Genomic DNA, 22,997 nt, shown 5'->3' with positions numbered 1-22,997 from the left:
GGACCGTGAGCATTAATTGGAGGCATGAATCTTGAGGAGTCTGGGTTTGTCTGTGGGTGTGGTTTTTCCCTTCAAAACTGCAAATATTGTCTGTAGATGTGAAATGTACATTTGAAAGCTACTGTATGAGAGCCATGTTTTAACATACTATGTTTAACTTCACTGGTTCTTGTGGAATAACAGTGCTCATGTGATTGCAAGAAAAAGTACATACAATATTTTTCCCATATGGTCATATTATAGAACCATTTTAAACAGTGAATATAAATGTAGCAAAATTATACCTCTCCTCACACGTCTTCCCAATCTATTGTTCAACACGTTAATTTTTAAGTGGATTTTTTTAACATTTCTGGAAATACAGAAATTTTCTGTTTCATTGAAACCTTTGTGAATAAGGACTTCATAAACTCAGTCTCAAAGTACCAGAAAAACCTTCAAAATAAGCACATTAAGGGTTTTTTTCATCCTGTAGTATAAAGAGTCATGGATACATACCCTGGAGGAGAAGGAACAGTATACCTAAAAGCACACAGATGCTAAAATGTGTGATGTACATTAATGATTTCATTTTGCAGGCGGATATTATGGACATCAACGAAATTTTCAAAGATCTAGGAATGATGATTCATGAACAAGGTGATGTGATAGGTAAGTCCAATTCAAATATTACCTGAATTTTCTTTATTCAGTTTCTCTGGCGAGCTTCAGTGTAGAATTTCCTTTTGCTGGAAAAATTCCTTTAATGACACTATCAATGCTAAAGCAAATCAGGTACAACCTAGTAATGGGTAGGCTGGCTGAGATGACTGGGAATGCAGTAATAAAGAATGCTTAAAATCTAGTTTAAAACATGTAATTTTTCATGGGTATAAAATGTCTTTAAAGTAGTTTTTTGAACTGCTTGTACATAAAATTGGAGTTTATGTGGGACATTTTACTGTGTTTGTTAGTGGATCTAAGTGTGCAGATTCAGCAAAAATTCATGCTTTGCCTTTCATGCAAACAGGTTTACTGTTTTAACAAAATGTGATTGGAGAATCCATTTTCTGTGTCAACTGCTAAGCCATGCTCTTGTCTATGTCCAGAATATATTTTCAGGGCTTTTTTTATCACATTGACCCATAATTGGTTCTTGTTTTTCTACTGAAAAAAATACAATCTGTGCCAATATGATAGAACACCAAACTAGAATTATGACTCCTGAGGTATTGTTTGGTCCATTGCCTCTGTTTCATAAACTTTAGGGCTGCTTTTAATCTGAGCAGAGAGAAGTAAGTAACAAGATGGAGGGCAAGTAAAAGGTAATTTGAAAAGAGAAAAAAAAAGGTAGAAGTACTGAAAGTTTCTGCCCTGGATGGTATCTAACTTTTAGCCTTGCATGCAGAACAGGAGACCTGTTACCTGACATGAATTCAGCCAATCATTGCCTAGGCAGTTCTGGAATTAACTCAGGCATAAGTATAGGAGGGGTCAAGCTTTTATACAAGGTACATTGATGAATTCTGATGAGTGCACCAGCATTTTGGGGCAGCTGTTGTATATGCTCTCAAGTATATTTCAGCATTCCAAATCTTTGTCGGGGTTATGACTTAGCAAAATTTGAAATCTTTCTTTTCAAAACAAAGACAGCATAGAAGCCAATGTGGAAAGTGCAGATGTACATGTGCAGCAAGCAAACCAGCAGCTGTCAAGAGCAGCCAACTACCAGGTAATGCCAGTTGTGTGAAACTGTCCTGCAGTAGTCCTGACTTCCACTTTCTTATGCACTTCAGATTTTGCCTACAAGTTCCTCAAGGCTTGAAGACTTTATGTTAGACTACAATGGTATTTCTAGGTCAATATAAAATAAAACTTAGGGACTTTTGAAAGCTTTGGGTTTCCTGTGGGGCTGTTTCCAGCCAGACTGTTTCAAAGCCTTCTGCGATTCTATGAGAGCACCTGGAGTTACACCTTTACTTAAAACAAACAAACAAAAATCCCTAAACCAACAAAAAAGCCTTACACAAACAGACTCCTACTTTTATAATTCAAGAAGTTAAAGGTTCCTGTATATGGGAGAGCAAGCCTTTGAAGATCACTGGAGGAGTAGGGAAGACAGGCAGGAAAATCTTCTGAAGATGTGGCCAGTTAGCACTAATTTTTTGCTGTCTAAAATCTTCCTGAAGCTGTATATATCCAGCTTTTTTTATTTGCTACTCTGATGCTGCAAATATATTTCAAACTGTGAAAATTTTTTGATAAGCCTTTTAATACCTTTAAATGCCACTTCTTTATAACATTTTTAGAACTTATTAGAAATAATCTTATTAGTAATTAATCCTCCCCTTTAAGTTAGAGTTAGTCCTTAGACTTTTTTTTAAAAAATCCTCTTACGTGTGTTAGTAGTAGCTAGGACAGTAAATGAGTGACAGAATGTCTGAAAGACTGCCTGCTGATTTCAGAAGTGGTGAATCCTTGAACTGTATTCTCAGTAGGACTAATTGACACATTAAGTGCACTTGATGATTCCTATTTTGATACTTAAAAAATTCAGGGAAAAAATAGCAGCAAAAAATTTCAGTGTAAGGTATAAGTTTTCTGGTTGAAATTTAAAATGAAAAGCTTCATGATTTATTTTGAGGAGGAAAGGATCTTCAGATCTCATAGGAAGATTATAGATTATCAAGAATTTACAAGCTTCTGTTCAGTGGGTCTTGCAGGAGGTACTAAACACTGCAGAGTTGCTCTGTGTTTGGATGAAAGGACTGTAATTTGCTTTGGATTTAAACTTTCCTTTGCTTGAAAACTTCTCCTTGTTCCAAGGTACTGAAAAATTTCTGCCTGATCCCCTCAAGGAAGTGTTAGAGGCCCAGGTCTGCTGGGAGGGACAAGGCTGTTGATACCCCTACAGCTCCTGTTGGTGGTTGGATGAGCTCTGTATCTCTCATCTGCCCTGTGGAGTGCATTCACACAGCAGAGCAATACAGGCAAAGCCAGGCTGCTTCAGCACTTGTAGAAATGATCAATTGAATGTTGAAATAAGTTTGGCATGCCATGTAGTATTACAGGGGAAATGGTTGACTTCAGTGCATTTCTGGTAAGAGGGGGTCAGCAGAATGCAGAAAGAAAATATAGTGAGTGTAAGGACGTAATGGAGACAGGAGGAAGGTACTCCAGCAAACTGATTGAGTTCTAGCAAGTAAAACAATGAAATGAAGAAATCTTTGCCTGCTGGTGGGAGAAGTAGCAATGAAACAATAAAACTAGAAGAAGAGAATTGTTACGAAATTTGGTGGTCTGGGTAGTAGTGGCCAGAGAACTGACAGCTTCAATGAAGAACTGACACAGATGTTGTTCTTCAGAGAGGAAAATTTAAAAAAACTCAAAACATGAAAACCACCCAGGCAGAAGAACTTTTGCCAAGTACAGCACAGACTGGCTTTACTTCTGAGGCCATGGCCTAGAATCCCAAGATCTGAGTGTTGTTATTCCTTGGCTATCAGCAAGAGCCCAAGAAACCCTTTGGTAATTTTCTGTCAGCCTGTGAAGGAAACCTTCAGATTCCATACCTGTCAGATAAAGGATGACAGACTGCTGCTGGTCCTCAGTGCTTTGGTATCTCAGTTTACAGACCAATATGGGAAATGTGAAAGTTCTGAACATGCTCATAATTTGGACTTTATTGTGGTGACATCTATATAAGTGGGAGTCTAGTCACGTCTCTTTGGTTTGGGTTTTTTTGATTGTTTGTTTTCTCAAAGAGCAAGTTATACCTAAGAAACTTGGCAAAAACACCTTTAAAATAACTGTGAATGGATACACAGCAGTCTGAAATTGTAGTCTATAGTACCCTTCTGTGTACACACTGATAGTCTTTTTTTTTTCTAGCAGATGATTTCTACCTCCTCTATTGTGCAACTGATTGTCCATTTTCCTCTCTATGCTGTCACCCATGCTCATGTTACTTCCCCCAGAGTTCTAATTACATTAATTCATTACATTACTGTGTTTTCTTTCATTAATTTATTATGTGTACCAGAAAATACCCCTGAAATCATTCTGTTGAATAATATAGCCATAAAGTAATGTAGATAACTTTGCTTTCTTTTTTTTTTTCCTTGAACATCTTTAGATGACTTGATCATCTTTATATGTAAGGGCACAATTTAGTTAGATTGCACAAGCAGTAAGACCATAAAAGATACGGAATAGTTTTCTCATATTCTAGTGTGGTACAGTTTTCAATCAGCTTGTTTTTTTCTCTATTGACAGCAAAGATCCCGAAAGAAGATGTGCATACTCATTATTATACTTACTGTTGGAGCATTCCTTATTGGAATCATCATATGGTTATCTACAAGAAGTTCATAGTCATGGTTTGCTCATTGTGAAGCTGAGTAAAATAGTGGTTCTGTACTTCATCACGTTTACTTTTTTATAAGACTTTTTGTTTTAACCTGAGAAACAATGTGCTCAGTACTGCCATCAGTATAACTGCCTGCCCTCTCAGATGTGGGTGCTGCCTTTCCAGAAAAAACTAGTCAAGATCATAACCTGTTCCGTTAACTTAAACATAAAACATCCTAAGGTTTTGGGGGCTAATCAAAGTAATGATAATTTGTGTTGACAGGGTGGGTAATTATCTTTTGGGATACTGCTAAATGTTGCTGCCAAAACAAACCCCTGAATTGTTGCTTGAGGCAATGAATTCACATCTCAGAATCTATTTTTAAGTTAGAAATATATTTCTTCTCTCTTTCCCTTCCATCACATTAACCTACCCATTTGATATGGGTGGTTCAAAAATAAAACATAGGTTGCTGAAGTTGATGTGATCTCTCTTTTATACCTGAAGCCTGTGAATTAAACCTTCAGTTTGCTTGAAATCTTCTAAATGTTCCATTTATCTCTATATCTGGCATCGAGTATGGTTATGTCTGGAAACCTCCTGCAAAGGTAGGTAGGTTGAATGATGTAATTATGTGAAATTTTTGTTCTAGTCCTTGCATTAAGAAATACTGTGTTTTATTGCACACAACTGGTATCTTTGCATCTGAAGTGTGCATGAGTGGATTTGGTTAGATGAAAATATGCTCTAGTCTGTGACTTCATAGACTTACTGGGAAGAATAGAAATTCCCAACTTTCTAGCTGCACTTGAATGCCACTGTTCTGAAACTGCTGTGATTTAGTTTCCATGAACAGGTCCATAGTTTTATGTGATGTCTTTCACACAGCTCAAGAAAAGAAGATTACAGGTTCAATTCCAAGTTCAACATTGGTATTTAAAATTAGGTTAAAATGGGTTGAACTGACTGAAAGCATTTAAAAAGTTTGATGCTTATAGCCTTTAAAATGACCTTTTTTCCTTTTGTGCCATTTTGTACTAATATATTAAAAATGTAAAAACACTTTTTTGCCAATTAATCTATTTGCCTTTTTACTTAATCTTGATGAACTAATCTGAAAAGTGTACAGATAAAAAAGTCACTTAATCTGTATTTTATGAAGTTCTTCCATGCCAGACTGATAGAGAATGCACTGTGTACATGGTGAGCTATGAAATATTATTTGGGAACAATCTAATTGTAAGCATAAATGAATTGTAACCATGTAACCAAAATAAAGGTCTTTTAAAGAGTACACTTTTCTAGTACTTGCTTTTTTTTCAGAATCTACCTTTAAAAGCACAGATGTCATCTTTGCCCTTATGTGAATGATTGAAACTTCTCTGAACAACTCCAGAGAATTTTAGCTCAGCTGGGGAGGTGGCCCCAGGGAACCTCTCTTCCTGTACTGTGCTTCACATGGTTAATGAAAATGCTTCTGGATCTTGCATTCCCAGGTAGTGATGCTAATGCCCTGGGATTTTCGTTTTCAGACTACACTAGTCTAAACTAGAAGAGCAGTCAGCATTTTAGCCGGGTAGCTTTCTTACCAGTGAACTGTCTAAAACTGACTGGAAATTTCCTGGCTTTATATTTAACAAACTCTTTGCAGTACTGCAAACATGCACAGAAGGATGACCTGAGCCCATTTGCCCAGGAGAATCTTTTCCCTGTTGCAATACCTCATACCTTCCTCTGTCAGTGATGGATTCCATTGACATGCTGAGGAATGAAAAGAGCTCTTGAATCAAACTTCAGCTCTAATTCCTGGCAGATCAGAAATTCTGTCTGTGCTTGATATTTGTTACATTGCCTTTTTCTTCTTTGGTTTTTCTGCTAGGAGGATTCTCTACTAAAATGCGTACCAACTTGAAGAATATCGTTATGGGGAAGAGACAGTATATTTACTGATTGTTTACCTTATAAAGGGATGAATACCCTCTTTACTGAGTTTGTCCAGTAGTGACTGCAAGGTGGGATAGCCAGTACATAAAAGCTTCCACTATGAGGAGCTGGTGAGAATCAGCCTGGGGCAACAACACCAAATAATTTGGAAATTCTGCAATTTGCACAGCATTGCATTTCCCAAACCCCGGCTGCAACCTGTGGTCTCTGCTCTTCTGTGTCTGATTTTGTGTGCATGTCTTTATTTCCCACATGGAATATTTTATATGGTCTCTTTATTTTCAGAGTCATGTGCCTGTTCAGCAGCTCTCTGGTGTTTGTGGTTGGGGCACTCTGAGGGAGAAGAGTGCTACTGATGAGAGTCCCTGTGGGTGCCTTGCTTGCTTTCATTCATGATTTACTGAAATAAAACCCTGCTTGTGGTGTGGAGGTGCCTCCCCCACATGCTCTCAGATGAAAGAATTCTTCCCTGAATCCCAGTGGAGGGTGGGACACTGGAGCCTTTACCTCTGGATGAGACAAAGGGCCAGCTCTCAGAAGTCACAGGGATGGTTCTGGCAGGTGTGGTGTCTTCTGCTGCCATCCTGTCTGTGAGACAGGGCTAGAGAGGAGGTCAGTGCTGGAGCGTTTCCACACAAGCTCCTGTACCTGTCGGAGAGACCAGCCTGCAAAGCCCTAATTGCACATTAGGGATCTTGGTGCTGTTAATTATCAAACTTGATTAGGCAGAAACAAAGTGCTGGGAGGGGTTGTATTTAGAGTGTCCATATTGGGGGGCATAAGTACTCCTTTCTAAGCTGCTCTTAATGGAGCTTCTCTCTATCATTTCCCTCCCCTACATGCATACACTCTTCAGGGTATGAAACACAACTTCCAAGTATTTACAGGAAGCTTTGATATCTACTAAGAACCCAATAAAACATCTGGGTGTAACATGTATGAGTCAATGTTTTTAGAACAAAGATTTTGGCAGTCTGAATTATCCATCAATATCTGTCAGATTAGGAAGGCAAAAAAATGCAATCAAAGCACCTTTCATTTTACCAAAGGAACGTGGTAAGAATAGTTCCTTTGTAGTTAACTTAACCACACACCAGGGGTGCTTTTCTGTTCTCATTTTTTCAAAGAGCTGAAAATCACAGGGGCACACAGCTTTTTAAAGACTTTTCTTTTTTTTTCCCTGCACCTCCCCTCTTTTAAATTGTTCTGATAATCAGCAGGGTATGCAATATCCCCAAGCTAACTTCATACCTTGGAGCCTTCTTAAGTCACCCACCTGCACATTGTGTGTGTATTGTCAGCATATATGTTTGATGTCAGAGGTGTGGATAGGTGTAGATTTTGGATATCAATAGTTTGAAACCATGAAAAAAGATGGAGTAAGGGATCTAAAGGTGGGGAGAGAGGATGACATAATCTGTTTGTGAAGTTGAACGAATACCCTTGTAGTTGATCATTGGCTTGGGATGTTTCAAGGACTGTGTTGTTGGGTATCACATTTGAAAGAGATGACTTGCTTTGCTTTTGTTTAATTCTGATTGAACCTCCTTGAGATTTCAAGAGCACCAGGGAGAGAGGAAAGTGCAGAGATCTCCTTGCTGTGAGATATCAACAGTTGATGACTTGCTGTTTCTTATGGTACCTGCGGCACAAAGTGGTGCTTGAGTGGGTACCATGCAGATTTCCCTTTCAGTTTGGAATTTAGTCCAGAGCTCTCACCCAAAGCTGCTGTTGAGTGAGGACTAATTATCCTCTGATGAGGTGCCCACCTGCAGAGCCATTCTGGGTGCTATTGCAATGTAAGGGTTGCAAGAATAAATATCTGAAAGCAATCAGCTTCCAGGCATCTTTGTCCTTGTAGGGGGTCTCTAATGGTGTCCCTGATGCTACAGAGGTTTCTGTAGCTTAAGAATGCAAATAACAAAGCATTTACTTAGCTTTGTGTGGCCTGATACGATACCCTTCTGTGATAAAGGGAGTCCTGTTTGCATAACATTAAAGAACTCTACAAACCCAGGAATAACTAGAAAGGGTAGCAAAATCTTCATTTTTTAGAGTCAGAGAGCAACAGCAAATGATGCTGTAACTTGCTTCTTAATACAGCTCATTCTCAACTTTTCCTGTTGGCTGTATTGAATGTTTAGTCTTGAACACAGCTGCAGTGATTTGGTTTGCTCCTATCCCAAGTATCACTATTTCAAATATCAGAAAGGTACTCAGGGTAAGGGAATGCATCACACTTGTGGGTATGGTGCAGGTACAGAGGAGGGCCGCAAAATGGGTGGAGCACCTCTTTTCTGAGGTCTGAGAGAGTTCAGTTTGTTCAGCCTGGAGAAGAGAAGATTCCAGGGAGACTTAATTGTGGCCTTCCTGTACCTGAAGAAGTCCTCCAAGAGAACTGGAGAGGGACTTTTTACAAGGGTGTGTAGTGATAGGACAAGGGGAAATGGCTTTAAACTGAAAGTGGGTAGGTTTAGATTAGATATAAGGAAGAAATTATTTACAATAAGGGTGGTGAAATGCTGGCCAGAATGCCCAGAACAGAGGTGGAAGACCCAGCCCTGGAAACATTTAAGACCAGGCTGAGCTGGGCTCTGAGTAACCTGATCTAATTGAAGACATCACTGCACGTTTCAGGAGGGCTGGACTAGATAACTTTTAAAGGGTCCTTCCAATCCAAACTATTCTAGGATTCTGTGTTTGCAAGAATATCCTAAGAAGAAATATTCAGTCTAAGTGTCTGCTCTTTAAAAGTCAAATCTCTGTATATGAACACAACACTTCTTTGCTACTGCTGATTAAATATTATTTCTGATTTAAGACAAAAATAACCTATATTAAAATGCTTGTTAGCACAAGCAAATTAATAATTTTGAAGCTTTTTCTTTTTATTACTGTCACATTTTAAAATATATTTTTAAAAATTAAAAGGGGAAAAGCAAAAATAAACACAAAGAAAATTGGAAGTCAGTAGCTGCAACATTCACCCCTCCTTCCCCCTTCAAGATGCATTCTGGACTGAATTGTAATTGTGTTTTTCCTTTATTTAATGTTTATGCAGAAAATATTTGGTCTTTAGCAGTAGAGATTGAAGTCTGAAGAAATAATAAGGGTGGAAAGGAGTAGGAACACTGTGTAATCCAGTCAGTATAAATGATAATCCACCTTCCCAACCTTTACTCAAAAGCTGCTGGAGCTTACTGTAGCTGCCAAGTTTGCATCTTAGAATGAAGGACTCCCAAGACCCACAGGGAATTCCTCAGCATCAGCTTCAGCTGCTCCCAAGTCCTGTGGGCTGGATGGACCTTTATCTAAAGGAGGTCAGCAGGGACAAGGAGAGGATCCTTTCTCCTGCAAAGGAGAACATCAGCCAGCAACCTGGGGAGAGGGTAGAGAAATATCCTCCCTGCCATCTGCACCATGTTTGCTCCCTTCCCACCCACCCCCTCTCCCCTCTCATAGACACAGATGTTCTCAGTGCAGAGGAAACTGAATCCCCAAAACTGGGTCCTTTGTATCTTGTCTTCAAGAACTTCTCTGCCACGGTATTACTGAAATAAGGAGGTGCATCATTGTCTAATATGTTGTTGTCCAGCATCTTTTCTTCAACTAGATAAAGAATTACTATTATCTAGGAGAATAGCCACTGTGTTGTCAGGGAGAACTAGGCTGAAGAAGTTTGGGGGATCAGAAATGGTTATTAAAAAGAAGATTTATACTTTGTAAGATGACAAAAACAAGTTGATGCTTTCTTATTGCGTATCAGCCATAGTTTTGATGTCTTCAGTGAATGATTATTTAAAAAAATTGGAAAACTTTAAATGGAGAAGCAAAGTAGACCATTTGTCCTTGATTTGTATTGTTTCTGTTAGTTTTAAAACTAGTCTGTAAATTCCCAAGCAGGGATTGCAAGGCTTTAGGCTCTAGGGAAGGGGAGATGTTTGCAGCAGTGAACCGCTATCCATCATCTACTGTAACCCCACAGCAGCATCCCTGTAAAAGGGTGGTCTGGCAGCTGAGTGGCCACACAAAAGAACAGGGCATCACTAAGTTTCAATTAGCTCAGGTCCAAGGAGAAGTAAACAAGGCTGGGGGAGAAGAATGTATCCACAAGGAAAGTCAATTCAGCAGCTGTCCTGAAACTCAGCTCTGTCTGGTTGCGGCGAGGGGGAGGCCATAGCCCACAGACTCCTTTGTTAAGGCCAGATGCACTCGCTCTCCCCACAGCTGAGGGGGAGGAGGAGAGCTTTGGGGTGTTCGGGGAGTTTGGGCTCAGTTGTAAAGGAGGCAGATGTCACGTCTTCGAAGGGGTCATAAACCATCAAAGACCCCCCAGACTCATTGCTGAGGCCTTCCACCAGAGGCCTGCTCCCTGCAGGGGAGGTGCTTGGGCATTTCTGCATATACCTGAACCTATGATAATCCATTGAACTCCATGTTTCCTGGGACCCCCCACCACTGGGAGCAAGGTGAAGAGGAGCACCAGAATGCCACTGGATCCATGGGGCTGCTTGCTATCTGCCTACTCAATCTATTTCTCACCCTCTCCTCTCTTCTATTTCTCTGTCTCTCTCTACCTGACGTTTACTGTTAAATAAAATCTGTACTATTGGCTTTGGCACGTGGTCTCATCTGCACCTTAATTTGGGCAGAGGCATCTCTCTAGTAAATATAATAATGAGATCTTAACATTGTGTCAATTGACCCAAACAGGAAGGTGGGTTTTTTTAAGCAATACTGCATGACTTTTCTGGATCTTGCCTTTTGTACTGCAAACTTTTCCTCTGCTCCAGCCTTTGCCTGGCAGCCTGTACAGGCAAGACCAGCTCTGCTCTAAGGCTCTGCCCACCCCACTGTGACGACTTTCTGCAAATAAGGTCAGTTAGGTTGGCTACATGATTGCTGTGCACGTCAGTAGTTCTAGGCTGGGAACAAACATTTTATTCACTCACTGTCAAAGGCATTCAGTGATGAGGCAATTTGACATAATCAATTCAGAAACTTCCATGAACTTCTCAACCAGTTATAGCCTTGATCTTAGCATACTCTTCCCACTAAACAGAAGAATTCAGATTGTTTGTTCTAGCAGACACTGGAGTGAGAATTTTTGTTATTTAATCCTTGCAGTTCTAATTTTATGATGGAATTACACCTGAAAAAAGGCAAGTGCCCACTGAGCCAAGCATTTCCTTGCAAGTCAACCCTCCTGCCATCTCCTCTCCCCACTCTTAGTCCCAAATTTACTCCTGAACATTGCCAGGACTATAGATGTTTGACCTCAAGTTTCCTTTCCCTCAGACATAAGATATCCATAAACACTCTAGTTAAACTGTGATTCCTCTGCATTTTAGGTAGAAATTATTTCTCAAAAAAAAAAAAAAATTATGAGGTTTATGATTCATCCATTTGCAAATACAGCTCTACAAAAAAAAGGCTAAAGGGATATTTTGTAAACCATGCACATAGACCAGAAGAGTTCTGAAAACCCAGAAATATTACAGAAAGACCACAAGACTAAATGAAAGTAAGAAAAATATTTGAGAGGAGAAGATGAGGTAGGGGAGGCAGAAAAGGATCTTTCTGCAGCTTGTGCTACAGAGAAGGACAGAAACAAATTTAATACTTGTAGGTCTGAGAAACTGGAGGTGACTGCGGTGGGTTGAACTGAATAACACTATGCAACATTGTTCTGGGCAATAAATGGTGGCTGACTGTCACCCTGTACAGATGTCTCAAATTTTGGAAATTACTCTTCTATGAATAGCCTTCTGAAGCTGGTCTTCTCTACAGCCAGAGACACCATCTTTGCTGTTGTTGCTTTACAGTTTTGGGAGAGGAAAAACAGGAGCTGTTCTGCATGTTGTGTTTCATTTGATTCCTGAGAATTCAGTCATTTGGTGGAGTCATTTTGGCTATGACTCTAGGGAAGTGGTCAATTCTCTGAACTTTTATTGACTTGCCAATTGTTTTCTTGTTTTCTGGGAAGGCTGCATTTGGAGTAAAAATACAAGGAGGGCTGGAGCAGAAGCAGGATGCATTAGGAAGGTTTGCAAAAGGATTAAGAAGACCCAAGTAATGGCATCATAGTAATATGAAGAAATTGAGATATACAGCCATAATTCAGTTTGGCTATGCATGAGTTGTTACAAGACAAATGTATATCAGTCTCAAAAATTTAAACACTTAACAAGTCAGATGTTTTATTAAATCATATTCAAAATTTCAAGCAGGCATAAATATTTCTGGCTTGATAACATCCTTGAGGTTGCAAAGTTAGAAGGTGTTGTATTTTAATTACTTTTTTTTCTTCATTACTTTTATGCCTCATCTCTGCCATTCTGCCAGGAAGGTGCTGTTGAAATATGAGGTGATGCCTGTGCAAGTTTGTTCCTTTGTGCTTTTCAACATGATTCCTTTACACCAGAATCATATCTCCAATATTCCTGTTCCATTCTTGTGGGATGTTTCTATCAAGAACTCTGCCCCAAGCTGTGTTCTCTGCCTGTATGCAGCAATTCCAATCCCAAAAGGAATGCAAGGACATGACTCTTCAAGACTGATATAATTTGAAAGCTGTGTACAAAATACTATGGCTGAGGTAGTATACTATTGAAGAGGTAACAAAATCTTATGCTAATCTGACTTGCTGCTCTTTGATGCTAAGGACATCTTGAATATTTTCATCTGGCAACTAAACTTTGCTGTTTGTTTTATTTGTGCTGGCCTTCAGAAATTGTTTCTAGAGGGAGAAGGGAGGAGATGCCTCAGCTAAGTGCTGTGTCTTTCCTCATTAGGTTTTGCCATGTAGGTACACAGAGGATCTTTTGACGAGGTCCATAACAAACCAAAAGCTTTTAGGGAAGGCAAAAAGTACAGCATTATCAAATGCTCTACCAGGAAACCATTTGTCTGATAAAATTTTCTTTATCTGACCGATACAGAAAAAGACAACATATGGGGTTTGTAAACCAAAATGAGAAAGGAGAATGCAAATTGTTTAAAAGACCTTTTAACCCAGTTCTAACACAAGCTCCTTTTAGGAGTTGCTTGTTTTGTTTTTTCTTCTTATACAGGGTTGCAAAAATTTCCATGGATACTCATTACAGAATACTTCCCACTGTGCTGAGTAGTGGCTAATGACTGTTAGTCATTATGGTCCTAATAGTACTGAAGTACTGATTTGCTTTTAATGGGTGCCAAGGTAACTTGAGTGTTTATTCCGTGAAAGATGCTGTGGGCAGGGGGATGAAGAAGACTTAACAGGATGGCACAGGACTGGGGCTAGTCTGGGCTGCTGCGTGGGAGTCATCTTGGATGAGAACAAGTATGTGACAACTGCACCTCTGAACTGTGCTGTTTCTGAGGTAGTGATAGGGGAATCATTTATTTTAAAAAATCCAACAAACCAACAAGGCAAATCAGCAAACCCAAAGCATAGACTTGAAACTCAGGCAACAGCCTAGCAGTAGAGTCTGAAACCTGAGATGCTGTGGCATTCCTACCTAGGCTGTCTTCTCCCTCAAAGAGGATCAGAACAACCTGGACAAGCTCCACACCAGTCACCCTATTGGTGACTTTTTTTTTCCCCCACCAGATGTAAGAACAAGGCTTGGTGACACACAGAGCAAGATCTGCCCAAGATCTGCAGATGTTATCTGAAAAACCCTCAATAACTTTTGTTTTAAATTATTAGCCCAAATGCAGTTTTTCTGGAAGAATAAGCAGGTGACTGTGGATATCCCTTGAGCTGGCAGAAATGTACTTCACAGAGAAAACTCTGACAAGAGGCTGTGAGCAATAAACTAATAATTTGCAGGGAAGTCTGGGTTTGGACTGCAACCTCACATCCTACCAGGGATAACAAGAGTATGGTGATAAAATAACACAGATGGTCCTGAAAATGCTGAGGAGTCAGACTCTGGTCTATACTTAGCACCCTGAAATTGCAGTACACCACCAACAAGCTAACATTCATCACATGTAGACCTTCCATTTAATTGGAAACCGAGAGTTTGGCGATTGCAATGTCAGGCTTGTAAGAATAGAGAGAGATGAATGAAACTAAACAAACAACAAAACCCGTTATGATTTAAAGTCTGTGATTAGTCTCTGATTTAAATGCCACTACTTACTGAAAATGACACATTATGTATCTAGGTTGGAAAGAGGAGGTCATTGGTATCAAATGAGCCTTCTGAGGTTGTGACCACAGATGGATGTGTACAGTGACTGCCTTTTCCAGAGGGTCTGGGAAAGATGCTGAATTTACTTTTTCCTTGAGGAGTTCTGTTTCTAAAGTTGAACCATTATGGGTCCAGATATGTGACCTCCAGAGGGTTATGCTGCCAGAAGAAAATATTGATCTCATTATGGTGATATTTTTCTCCTGCTGATTGAAGGAAAAGGGAAAAAAGAAGAAGAAAGCAAGCTTCTTTTCCTGGTAGTGTATGAAAACATCACTTATCTTCAAAACACTCTATCATAAAGAAATCATGCACTGGGGAAGAATTTTCTGTTTACAAGATGTTTCACAGACTCCATCATCACACAGCAATGCCTAAGTCAGCTACTTGAAATCTTGGCACCAGCACAGAGCATTTAAGGCAAAATCCCCAAATCCTTTGCAAAACTGCAGTATGGGGAGACCTCTGATTTCCCTTGGCAGGGATGATTGAGAAGGATGTTTTGTGCACCTGTATTCACATATCTGGATTGCACAAAAGCCACTGCTCTGATATTTTCATTGTTAATGGTTTGTATGTGAAATTGCTGCCAAAGTCTGCTTTGAATACACCAGAGCCACTGGATTTACCAAAGGAGCACCCCTGTTAACTGACAGTTTGTAGACTAGATCTGACCCCACAGTCCTGCAGGCATAGGAGAGAGCTACTTTCCTATCTTTATGGGGTTTTCTCACACAAATCTTTTCTCTTTGGCAGTGGGAAAAAATAACCCCTGCTCTGGTGTTTCTGTAGAGGAGTAAGAGTGGAACAGAGGAGCTCTCTTTCTTTTTGTGCAACCTTTCCCCTTGCTTTCCTCTACCTCAATCACAAGATAATCACAGAACCTGAGCTGAAGTAAATTTAGGAATCAAGTAATCAGTCTTGAACCTCATATTTAAAGTAAGTGTTTATATAAATTAAAATTAACATGTAAGATGTTCTGGGTGGGGTATTTTGTCACCTTTTCACATTAAAGCAGCAGCTCCTGGAAGTTAGAAGCAAATTTGGTTACCTGAAGAGGGAGTTTCTTTTTTCCACAGCCCATCAATGTTTTGACAAAATGGGATTATTACTTTGTTAATATCAAGACTTGTGGCTAATACAAAAGAAATCAAAGCTTTGGTTAAAACCAGAGCCAGCAAACAGGCAGATGCCTCTGCATGATGTTTGTTCCCCCCTCTCACCCACACACCTTAGCTTGCCTGGAGCCAAATGATGGCTTATAAAGCAAGCAAGGACCCAAACTGGCATCACCTGCAGAAAGTGTTAACTACAGCTCCTCCCAGAAGTCCCCATAAATAGTCCCTGGTAATTGGGTTCAGCTGGTACAGTCACATGTCCAAAGGTTGCTTATATAAGTCTGAGTTTCAGGCTACAGTCTCATGAGTCTATTAACAAACCTGTCATCGCCAAAAATTGAAATAACATGTATTCACATTGTGTGCTCCAAGCAATGATTTGTTTAGTTATGTTTGGAACACTCCAGCTTTGGTGAAATGAGGCCTAACTTGAAAAAGTTTGTGCCTAGGAATGTTAGACAGCCGCAAATCTGTCCTTTAGTGCTCATATAGGAACATCAGACAGCTGCTTTTCTCCTGATGTTTAGAAGAAAAGTCTACTGTATTCTGGAGTTCAACTTTCTCAAAAAGTCTAGGAATCTGTACATCATACCTACTATTTTTCTACAGGACTTGCATAGTGTCTTTGAAAAAATGTCAGTGATTTGTAAAATAATATGTATTGGTAACAGTGTATCCTAACTGTACTGTTTTGAAATCAAAACCAGTGAGACTCTAAGTCAGAAATACAACTTAACAGAGAGAGAAGAACAAACAGCAAGAAAGGTAAAAATAAAATAAGATAAATGCAATAGTACAAAGGACAACTGACAGAGTCAAAATGCAAACCTGACACCCTGTTGGTCAGGGTCTTGGAAGTAGCCTGAAGTGAGTCCTCCCAGAGTGACAGTTGTGGCTCCATTGAAGTAGAGATGATCCTCAAGAAAAGGGTCCAGTCATCCTCTGGGAATCCAGTGGAAACAGGCTCCCTTGGTGTTTGGGATGGCTGGTTTTATCCCAGTGGAAAGGCTTTGGCTCCTCCTGCTGGGTGGAGCATCTCACAGTGGAATGAGGCAATGTTATCAGTCATGTGAGAGGCCTTAAATGGCCCATTCACAGGTGATGTCCCTCGGAGGAGGATGGGTGGAGGAAGAGATAAGGAGGCACTGCCGTGTCTGGTGTTATCAGGAGTCCCATTAACAGAAGGCATCCACCCTCTTCCCCCGCTACAGTTACAAGAGATAAAGAACAATATCTCCCAACCAGTTTCAACAGATGAAAATAGAATACACATTTTTGGTTACATTTTCAACCCAAGACACTAACATAGCTGTTTTATAAAAGAATAAGAATACAAATATGTAAAAATTTGTATTAGAGTAACTCTTTAAAATAACCAAATTGAGCATCAAACTGCCTTTTCAGTGTGTGGATCCTGGCAGAGGGGACAGAGCACAGCAATGCTTGTCTTAGTCCCTGGTGGCAGAGCCAGTTCTACTTTGTCTCATTATTTCACACTGGAAGTTCCTGCTCAGTGGATTATTTACCAAGGGTTAGGCCCAAGGGCCAGTCTCTTTCAGCATCACAGCTTTCAGGCTACTTTTTCTATCATATACCTGTGGCTTCATTTATTTTACACTTAGTCTTGTCCTCCTGCATTTTTTTATTCCTTCTTCAAGGCTGTTGTATCCTTGGATGTTATTGATCCATTGATGACAATGTCAATAGGTGATGTAATTTGTTAATTTTAGGGATCTAAATATCATTGCTTTTTGTCATATTCCTTTCATAGTAAGAGTGCTTGTCATTCTAGCTTGTAAACTTGACAAAAACATCCATGACCATGACAAGCCACTCAACAAATTCAAGAGAAAGGTCCAGACACTCTCATGATGGCCATGTTGCACATCATTTCTTGGAAATCTTACATTAAACTTACTGTTGAATCAGCAAGAATCAGGCAAGAATCTCATCCCTCAACCTGTGTACACTTTATATGCACACACTTTATTTATAAACTCCACATGTCAACAGAATTTTCTTTGCTTCAGTGCAAGTCATCCTGTGTGTGTGTAAGTGCCTAGGGCCGGGGATGGGAGTGTTATATATGCAGGAGCAATATGTATTGCATCAGTTCAAAGTAAAAAAAGCTCATCAAAATTCTTAAAAGTTTTAGAGATGGGTATTTTTTTCCACCATAAAATGTCTTCCTTCTCAAAAGAAAGGTTACTTCTCCTGTTTGCATTAGGAATTTACCACTAACTTCAGTGAAAACAGGTTTGGGTTCAATATTTTGCTTTGTCAAAAAATTCTGGAGACACTTTCGTTAGATGCAGCAACTGCGAGCTAATCTTACTTTGTGGGAAAGACAGATGTTACTGTGGTTGTCCAGAAGATGCAGAGATTTGGCATCCTCTTACTGCTACATTTTTGGGTTTTGTGTGCCTTTGTAGCCTTGACTGGCTATGCAGGCTGTTTGCACAGAGGGTAGGGCATGGGGATGCTCTCCCTTTCTGCGGAGCAACATATGCCCCCAAAGGCACCAAGCTCCTCCTGCTGCTCTCCTTCTGTTTTGTGTTTGTTCTGCTAATTTTAACATTATAAATAGGAGGGGGAAACTAAACCCAGAGGTCAATTATGCTTTCTGAATCCATCTGTCCAATTAGGAAAAAAAAGTAGAGATTGTTCATCTAAATTTAGAAAACTGGATGCCTATTGAGCTTTGTGAAGGCTGCAGAGGAGAGATGCTCTTCATTTTCTTACAAAAATCACACAGGCTGAGAACCTATATCCACCAGCTGCTTTGTGAATGAGATCAAGACAGAAAACAAGGCAGTGAGAGGTAGGGACCAGGAAGTGCCTTCCTGCCCTCCAAAAGCAGCTGTGTTGGCTTCCACACAGGCAAATAAATACATAAGGTGAAGAACAGCAGTTATGGGCCTAAACTGCTGCTTCCAAGATCAGCCAGCTAACAAAGCTTAGCTTTCCAACAGGAAGAATGATGATGGATCAGGGTAGATTCTATCCAAAGGGAGAAGGAGAAAGGAGAAGAGAAAAAAGATTGCACTGATAGACATGATGATTGGAAGGCTAGACAGACACCTCTCAGGTCTGATGTAGGAAAAAGGGATCACACCCTTCCAGGGTTTGGCTTAGGTGGTCTCAGAAAGTTGTCACCTGGGAAGTGCATTACTCAGATAAAGACTTTTCTGAAAGTTCTGAAATGAGGGATGCAGTTAGCTTCCCAGTTTTACCTTATCAAGGCTGCTCTCAGATGTTGATAGGAGCTGAGGAGAAAACAGCAAAGATCATAGATTTATAGAATGGTTTGGGTTGGAAGGAACCTTAAAGATCATTCAACTCTCCTGCCATGGGCAGGGACACCTGCCGCTAGCCCCATCCAACCTGACCTTGAACACTTCCATGGGTGGAGCATCCACCACTTCTCTGAACAACCTGTTCCCGTGCTTCGGCACTCTCACAGTAAAGAATTTTTTCCTAATATGTGAGTATTGTATATCTATACCTGTATATCTAATATCTAATGCCAAAAAGTATTTAAACCATGTCCTTTGTGACAGATAGATGGACAGACAGCTAGAATTGTAATCACCTTAAAAAAGATATAAGATAGATATGAAGCATAAGCAACCATTTTAAAATGGTACTTATCCTTAAAAGTACATATGTTAAAAGCTATTCCTCTTCACAGAACATCAGCACCAGAGCAGCTACACTCAGTGAAAAGTAAAAAAACTGAAATTAGGTTAAATTCAAATGAAAGATAATTAATTTTTCCCCACACCTGAGGAGACATGGCTGTGTAGAAATGCCACTGCTGAGGTATGCCCCTGTGGGACTTCCTATGAATCAGCGCCCAGGATTACACTGCACCTAAGTGCCTCCTTTTGCAGAGGTGCTCATAAAAGAGGGGAAAAGACAACAACCACAACCAAGGGAAACTTTGCTGTAAAGCCTTCTGGCTTTTCCAGCTGGTCTAATAAAATTCTTACCCTCCAATTTTCTCTCCCGAGAGAAGTAAAAAGTTTTTACAAACTTGAGGTATTAGGAGGTTTTAGGAAATTTGGCAACGTCTGCAGAAACCAGCCTGCTGATGAGGAAAAGAAAGTTAAATCATTCTGCTTTTGCCCTGAGCACAGGGCTGGATAAATATTCTTTTTCTAACAATGACTTTACGTTTGTCCCCTCAGGCAAGTAATTTAAAGCATCAACAGACATGAGTCCAAAGTCATCATAAGAATAGCTGAAAGCATACTAGTCTTTACTCATACTAGTTTGAGACTAACAGGACTTTTAAAATGTAGATTGTAGGTAGCACAGCAGAGCTTCCAAACTATCCTAACTTGAGCCAAAGTCAGGCTGCATCAAGAAAGAACGGTAGAAATGGTTCACCTCTGTACTCACTGGTCTCAAATTTTGCTTCCAGCTCTGGTGATTAATGTATACTACTTCATAAGAAGAATTTACGTCTCCTTATTACGCCTACCTGAAAGCAAAACCAACCATGTCTTCTTCTCTACTATTGCCTGCAAAAGAAAAGAAAAATTCAAGACAAGGACATAAAATGCACAGAATGAGAATAAAAATTTCTAAAAACCTTCATACAATTACTCTGTTTACAGTGATCACTTAAATTGTAAGCATTTTCCACTTTAAAATGTAAAAATAATTTTCAAGTATTTGGGAAATGGAGCAGGGGAAGAACATGAGGATAAAACTTTAAAAACTAATATACAACTTCTGCTACATTGACATGGTTATATTGCTATTTTCCCCAGTTCATCTTTAATCAACATTAACAAAATAACTATGGTACTTTGTCCTCTCATCTTAGCTAAGGGGATTAAGACAACAAACAAAATTTGGAGGTTTTTTTCTTTGATATATATTTTCAAACATGTTTAAGAGCTGCCATGTTATCATTTGTGCCCAAGGAAATGTTTGATGCTAACAGAGGCACGGATGGAATGTATCCACCTTGCTCTTCTTGAAACAATGGACTTGAATCAAGTCAGAAAAGTTTCCCAGCTCCTTCTACCTGTGCTGGAAACATTGCTCCCTAGGAACCCATCCTGCTGGCTCAGCGTTCCAAAGACAACATCCAGTTCAGCCCAAAACCTTTCCTGCTCTCAGTTCCCATCCACACTGAACACAAACTGGATTGTCAGTGAAGCTGGTTTTACTCTGCATAGGCATTAGCCCACTGTAAAAAGCTCCCAGCTGGATCTGCAAGATGCGTCTCTAACCCTTTTGCATTGCATTGATGTCAAAATCTGGATTCACAGAGGTCATTCCCATGATAAAAATAATTCCATTATAAGGGTAAATAAATGTGATTAATTTACATTTCACAGGTGAGAGCAGAATTCTTTTTGTCCTCTGTTAGAAAGATGATGTATCTATTGGCTATCTACTTTACTAAAAGTTTATATAAGACTTTGCATTAATTAGTAGTATAAAATCAATGTTCAATATTCATAAATTTCCTTCATGGAAGCTGAATTGTGTAAGAGAAAAGCCAGCAGGCATCTAACTTAAAGTATGCCACAGAGTACAGGGTACATTAGAAACTGAATGAAACCAAATCTTTTTATGCCTCTGAGATATTCTGCTGCCTGCAAATGGACAGGACACACAGCTCTTGCTGGGCTGCTCTCCAGCAAGAACATCTTAATGCCAGAATACACCAGCAGGGATAAATCAGATGTTAGGTCACTACCCATGATCAGGCCAAATCTTCATAATTAACCAACTCATTAAGGAATAGTAGTGAAGCACACACTTGAAAAACAGGATGCCATCCAGAGGGATCTGGGCAAGTTTAAGTGAGCTCAAGGGAATCTCCTGTGATTTAACAATTCCAAGTGGAGGATGCTGTATCTGGCTGGAGGCAGCGCCAGGTATTAACATACTTTGGGGGATGAGCAGACTGAGAGCAGCCCTGCTGAGAAGGACTTGGGGTGCTGGTGGATGAGAAGCTGGAGATGACCCAGCAATGTGCACTGCAGCCCAGAAATCCAGTTGTACCCTGGGCTCCATCCAAAGCAGTGTGGCCAGCAGGACAAGGAGGGAATTCTGCCCCTCTGCTCCTCCCTGGTGAGACCCCAGCTGCAGGACTGCATTCAGCTCTGGGTCCCAGCACAGGAAGGACATCAATCTGTTCTAGCCAGTCCAGGGCAGGCCACCAAGTTGACTCAAGAGAGGGAGAACCTCTCCTATGAGAAAAAAGCTGAGAGAATTGGGATTGTTAAGCCTGGAAAAGAGATATCTTAGGGATAATTTATCAGTTCTGGCTTCTTTTCCTGCCAAGGCTGGGATTAATAGCATAGAGGAAGTTTGCATTTGGACTCAGTGTTTATTAATTCTCATCTATATTACAGTCTCACGAGTTGTGTGTCCTAGCTAACAAGGTAGAAAATGGCTCTTTCTAACTCTTTCCAAGGTCTTTTTAAGCACTATTTATCCAATAACGGGATGACACCTATATTATTTATATTTTTAATCCCATAAGCAAAAACCAAAGGTCTGCAATGTGGACCTTCTCATCCAATTAGAAAAAAACACCTGAAACCAAGAAGAAGAAGGTGAAGAAGAAGGACTTAGACAATGCTTTAAATTCTCCATAGTGTCCTATATATATTACTATATACTAAAACCCCAAATTCTAAGTTTTCCACCCTGTGAGATCACACAGTACAATTTAAACTACACACCCACAACCCCAGTGCTATCACTCAATCTTAGAATTGAGTGTTCCACTGTTCCATGGCCTCAAGTCAAATGTAGTGCTTGCTTGAGGGTCAGCGCCTTTTAGCACAGAAAGACTGACATTTTCAGCTTCCAGAATTCCAAGATGATAACCTAATTTTGGCCTTCCAGTACCTCAAGGGAGCCTACAAGGAAGAAGAAGAGAGCCCTCTTACAAGGGCACGTGGTGACAGGACAAGAGAGAATGTCTTCAATCTGAAAGAGTAGGTTTAGATTGAGTATTAGGAAAAAATTCTTCCCTGCGAGAGTGGTGAAGTGCTGGAACAGCTTGTCCAGAGACGCTGTGGATGCCCCATCAGTGACAGTGTTCAAGGCCATCAAGGCCAGGTTGGATGGGGCTTTGAACAACCTGATCTAGTGGAAGGTGCCCTTGCCCATGGCGGGGGAGCTGGAACTAGCCAGGCTTTAACATACACCATTCTATGATTCTATGACTTTTTAACCAGTGCTTCAGTATATGAACCATGTAATGCCATGGTGTGAGGAAACAATGGATAAGCTGATATTTAGTAATGGTAGGAAGAGTCTTTAAAAAAAGAAAAACACTGAATTTCTCTAGGCTTGGTTAAGTGACTGCATTCCTCCAGAAGAGAAGTAAAACTGAATTCAATTCAGCGAAGGTAGTAACCTGATGTCTCCCTGCGCCAGCAGCAT

At 40.0% G+C, this 22,997-nt stretch overlaps 1 protein-coding gene across 3 annotated transcripts in view; it reads left to right on the top strand.

Moving 5' to 3' along the window:
- The window catches only part of STX7 (syntaxin 7), a 31,858-nt gene extending 26,234 nt beyond the window's left edge, over positions 1 to 5,624 (top strand). For all 3 annotated transcript variants that reach the window (XM_063390030.1, XM_063390028.1, XM_063390029.1), the window contains 3 exons: positions 579 to 651; positions 1,629 to 1,711; positions 4,255 to 5,624. In XM_063390030.1, coding sequence (XP_063246100.1) covers positions 579 to 651; positions 1,629 to 1,711; positions 4,255 to 4,353 — 255 coding nt within the window. In that variant the 3' untranslated portion in view covers positions 4,354 to 5,624. The remainder of the gene's footprint in view (positions 1 to 578; positions 652 to 1,628; positions 1,712 to 4,254) is intronic.
- The last annotated feature ends 17,373 nt before the right edge of the window (positions 5,625 to 22,997 follow it).

This window comes from Prinia subflava, chromosome 2 (assembly GCF_021018805.1).
Source record: "Prinia subflava isolate CZ2003 ecotype Zambia chromosome 2, Cam_Psub_1.2, whole genome shotgun sequence".
Classification (NCBI taxonomy): Eukaryota; Metazoa; Chordata; class Aves; order Passeriformes; family Cisticolidae; genus Prinia; species Prinia subflava.
The sequence above is the reverse complement of the archived record's forward strand: the minus strand, read 5'-3'. Positions and strand labels throughout refer to the sequence as shown.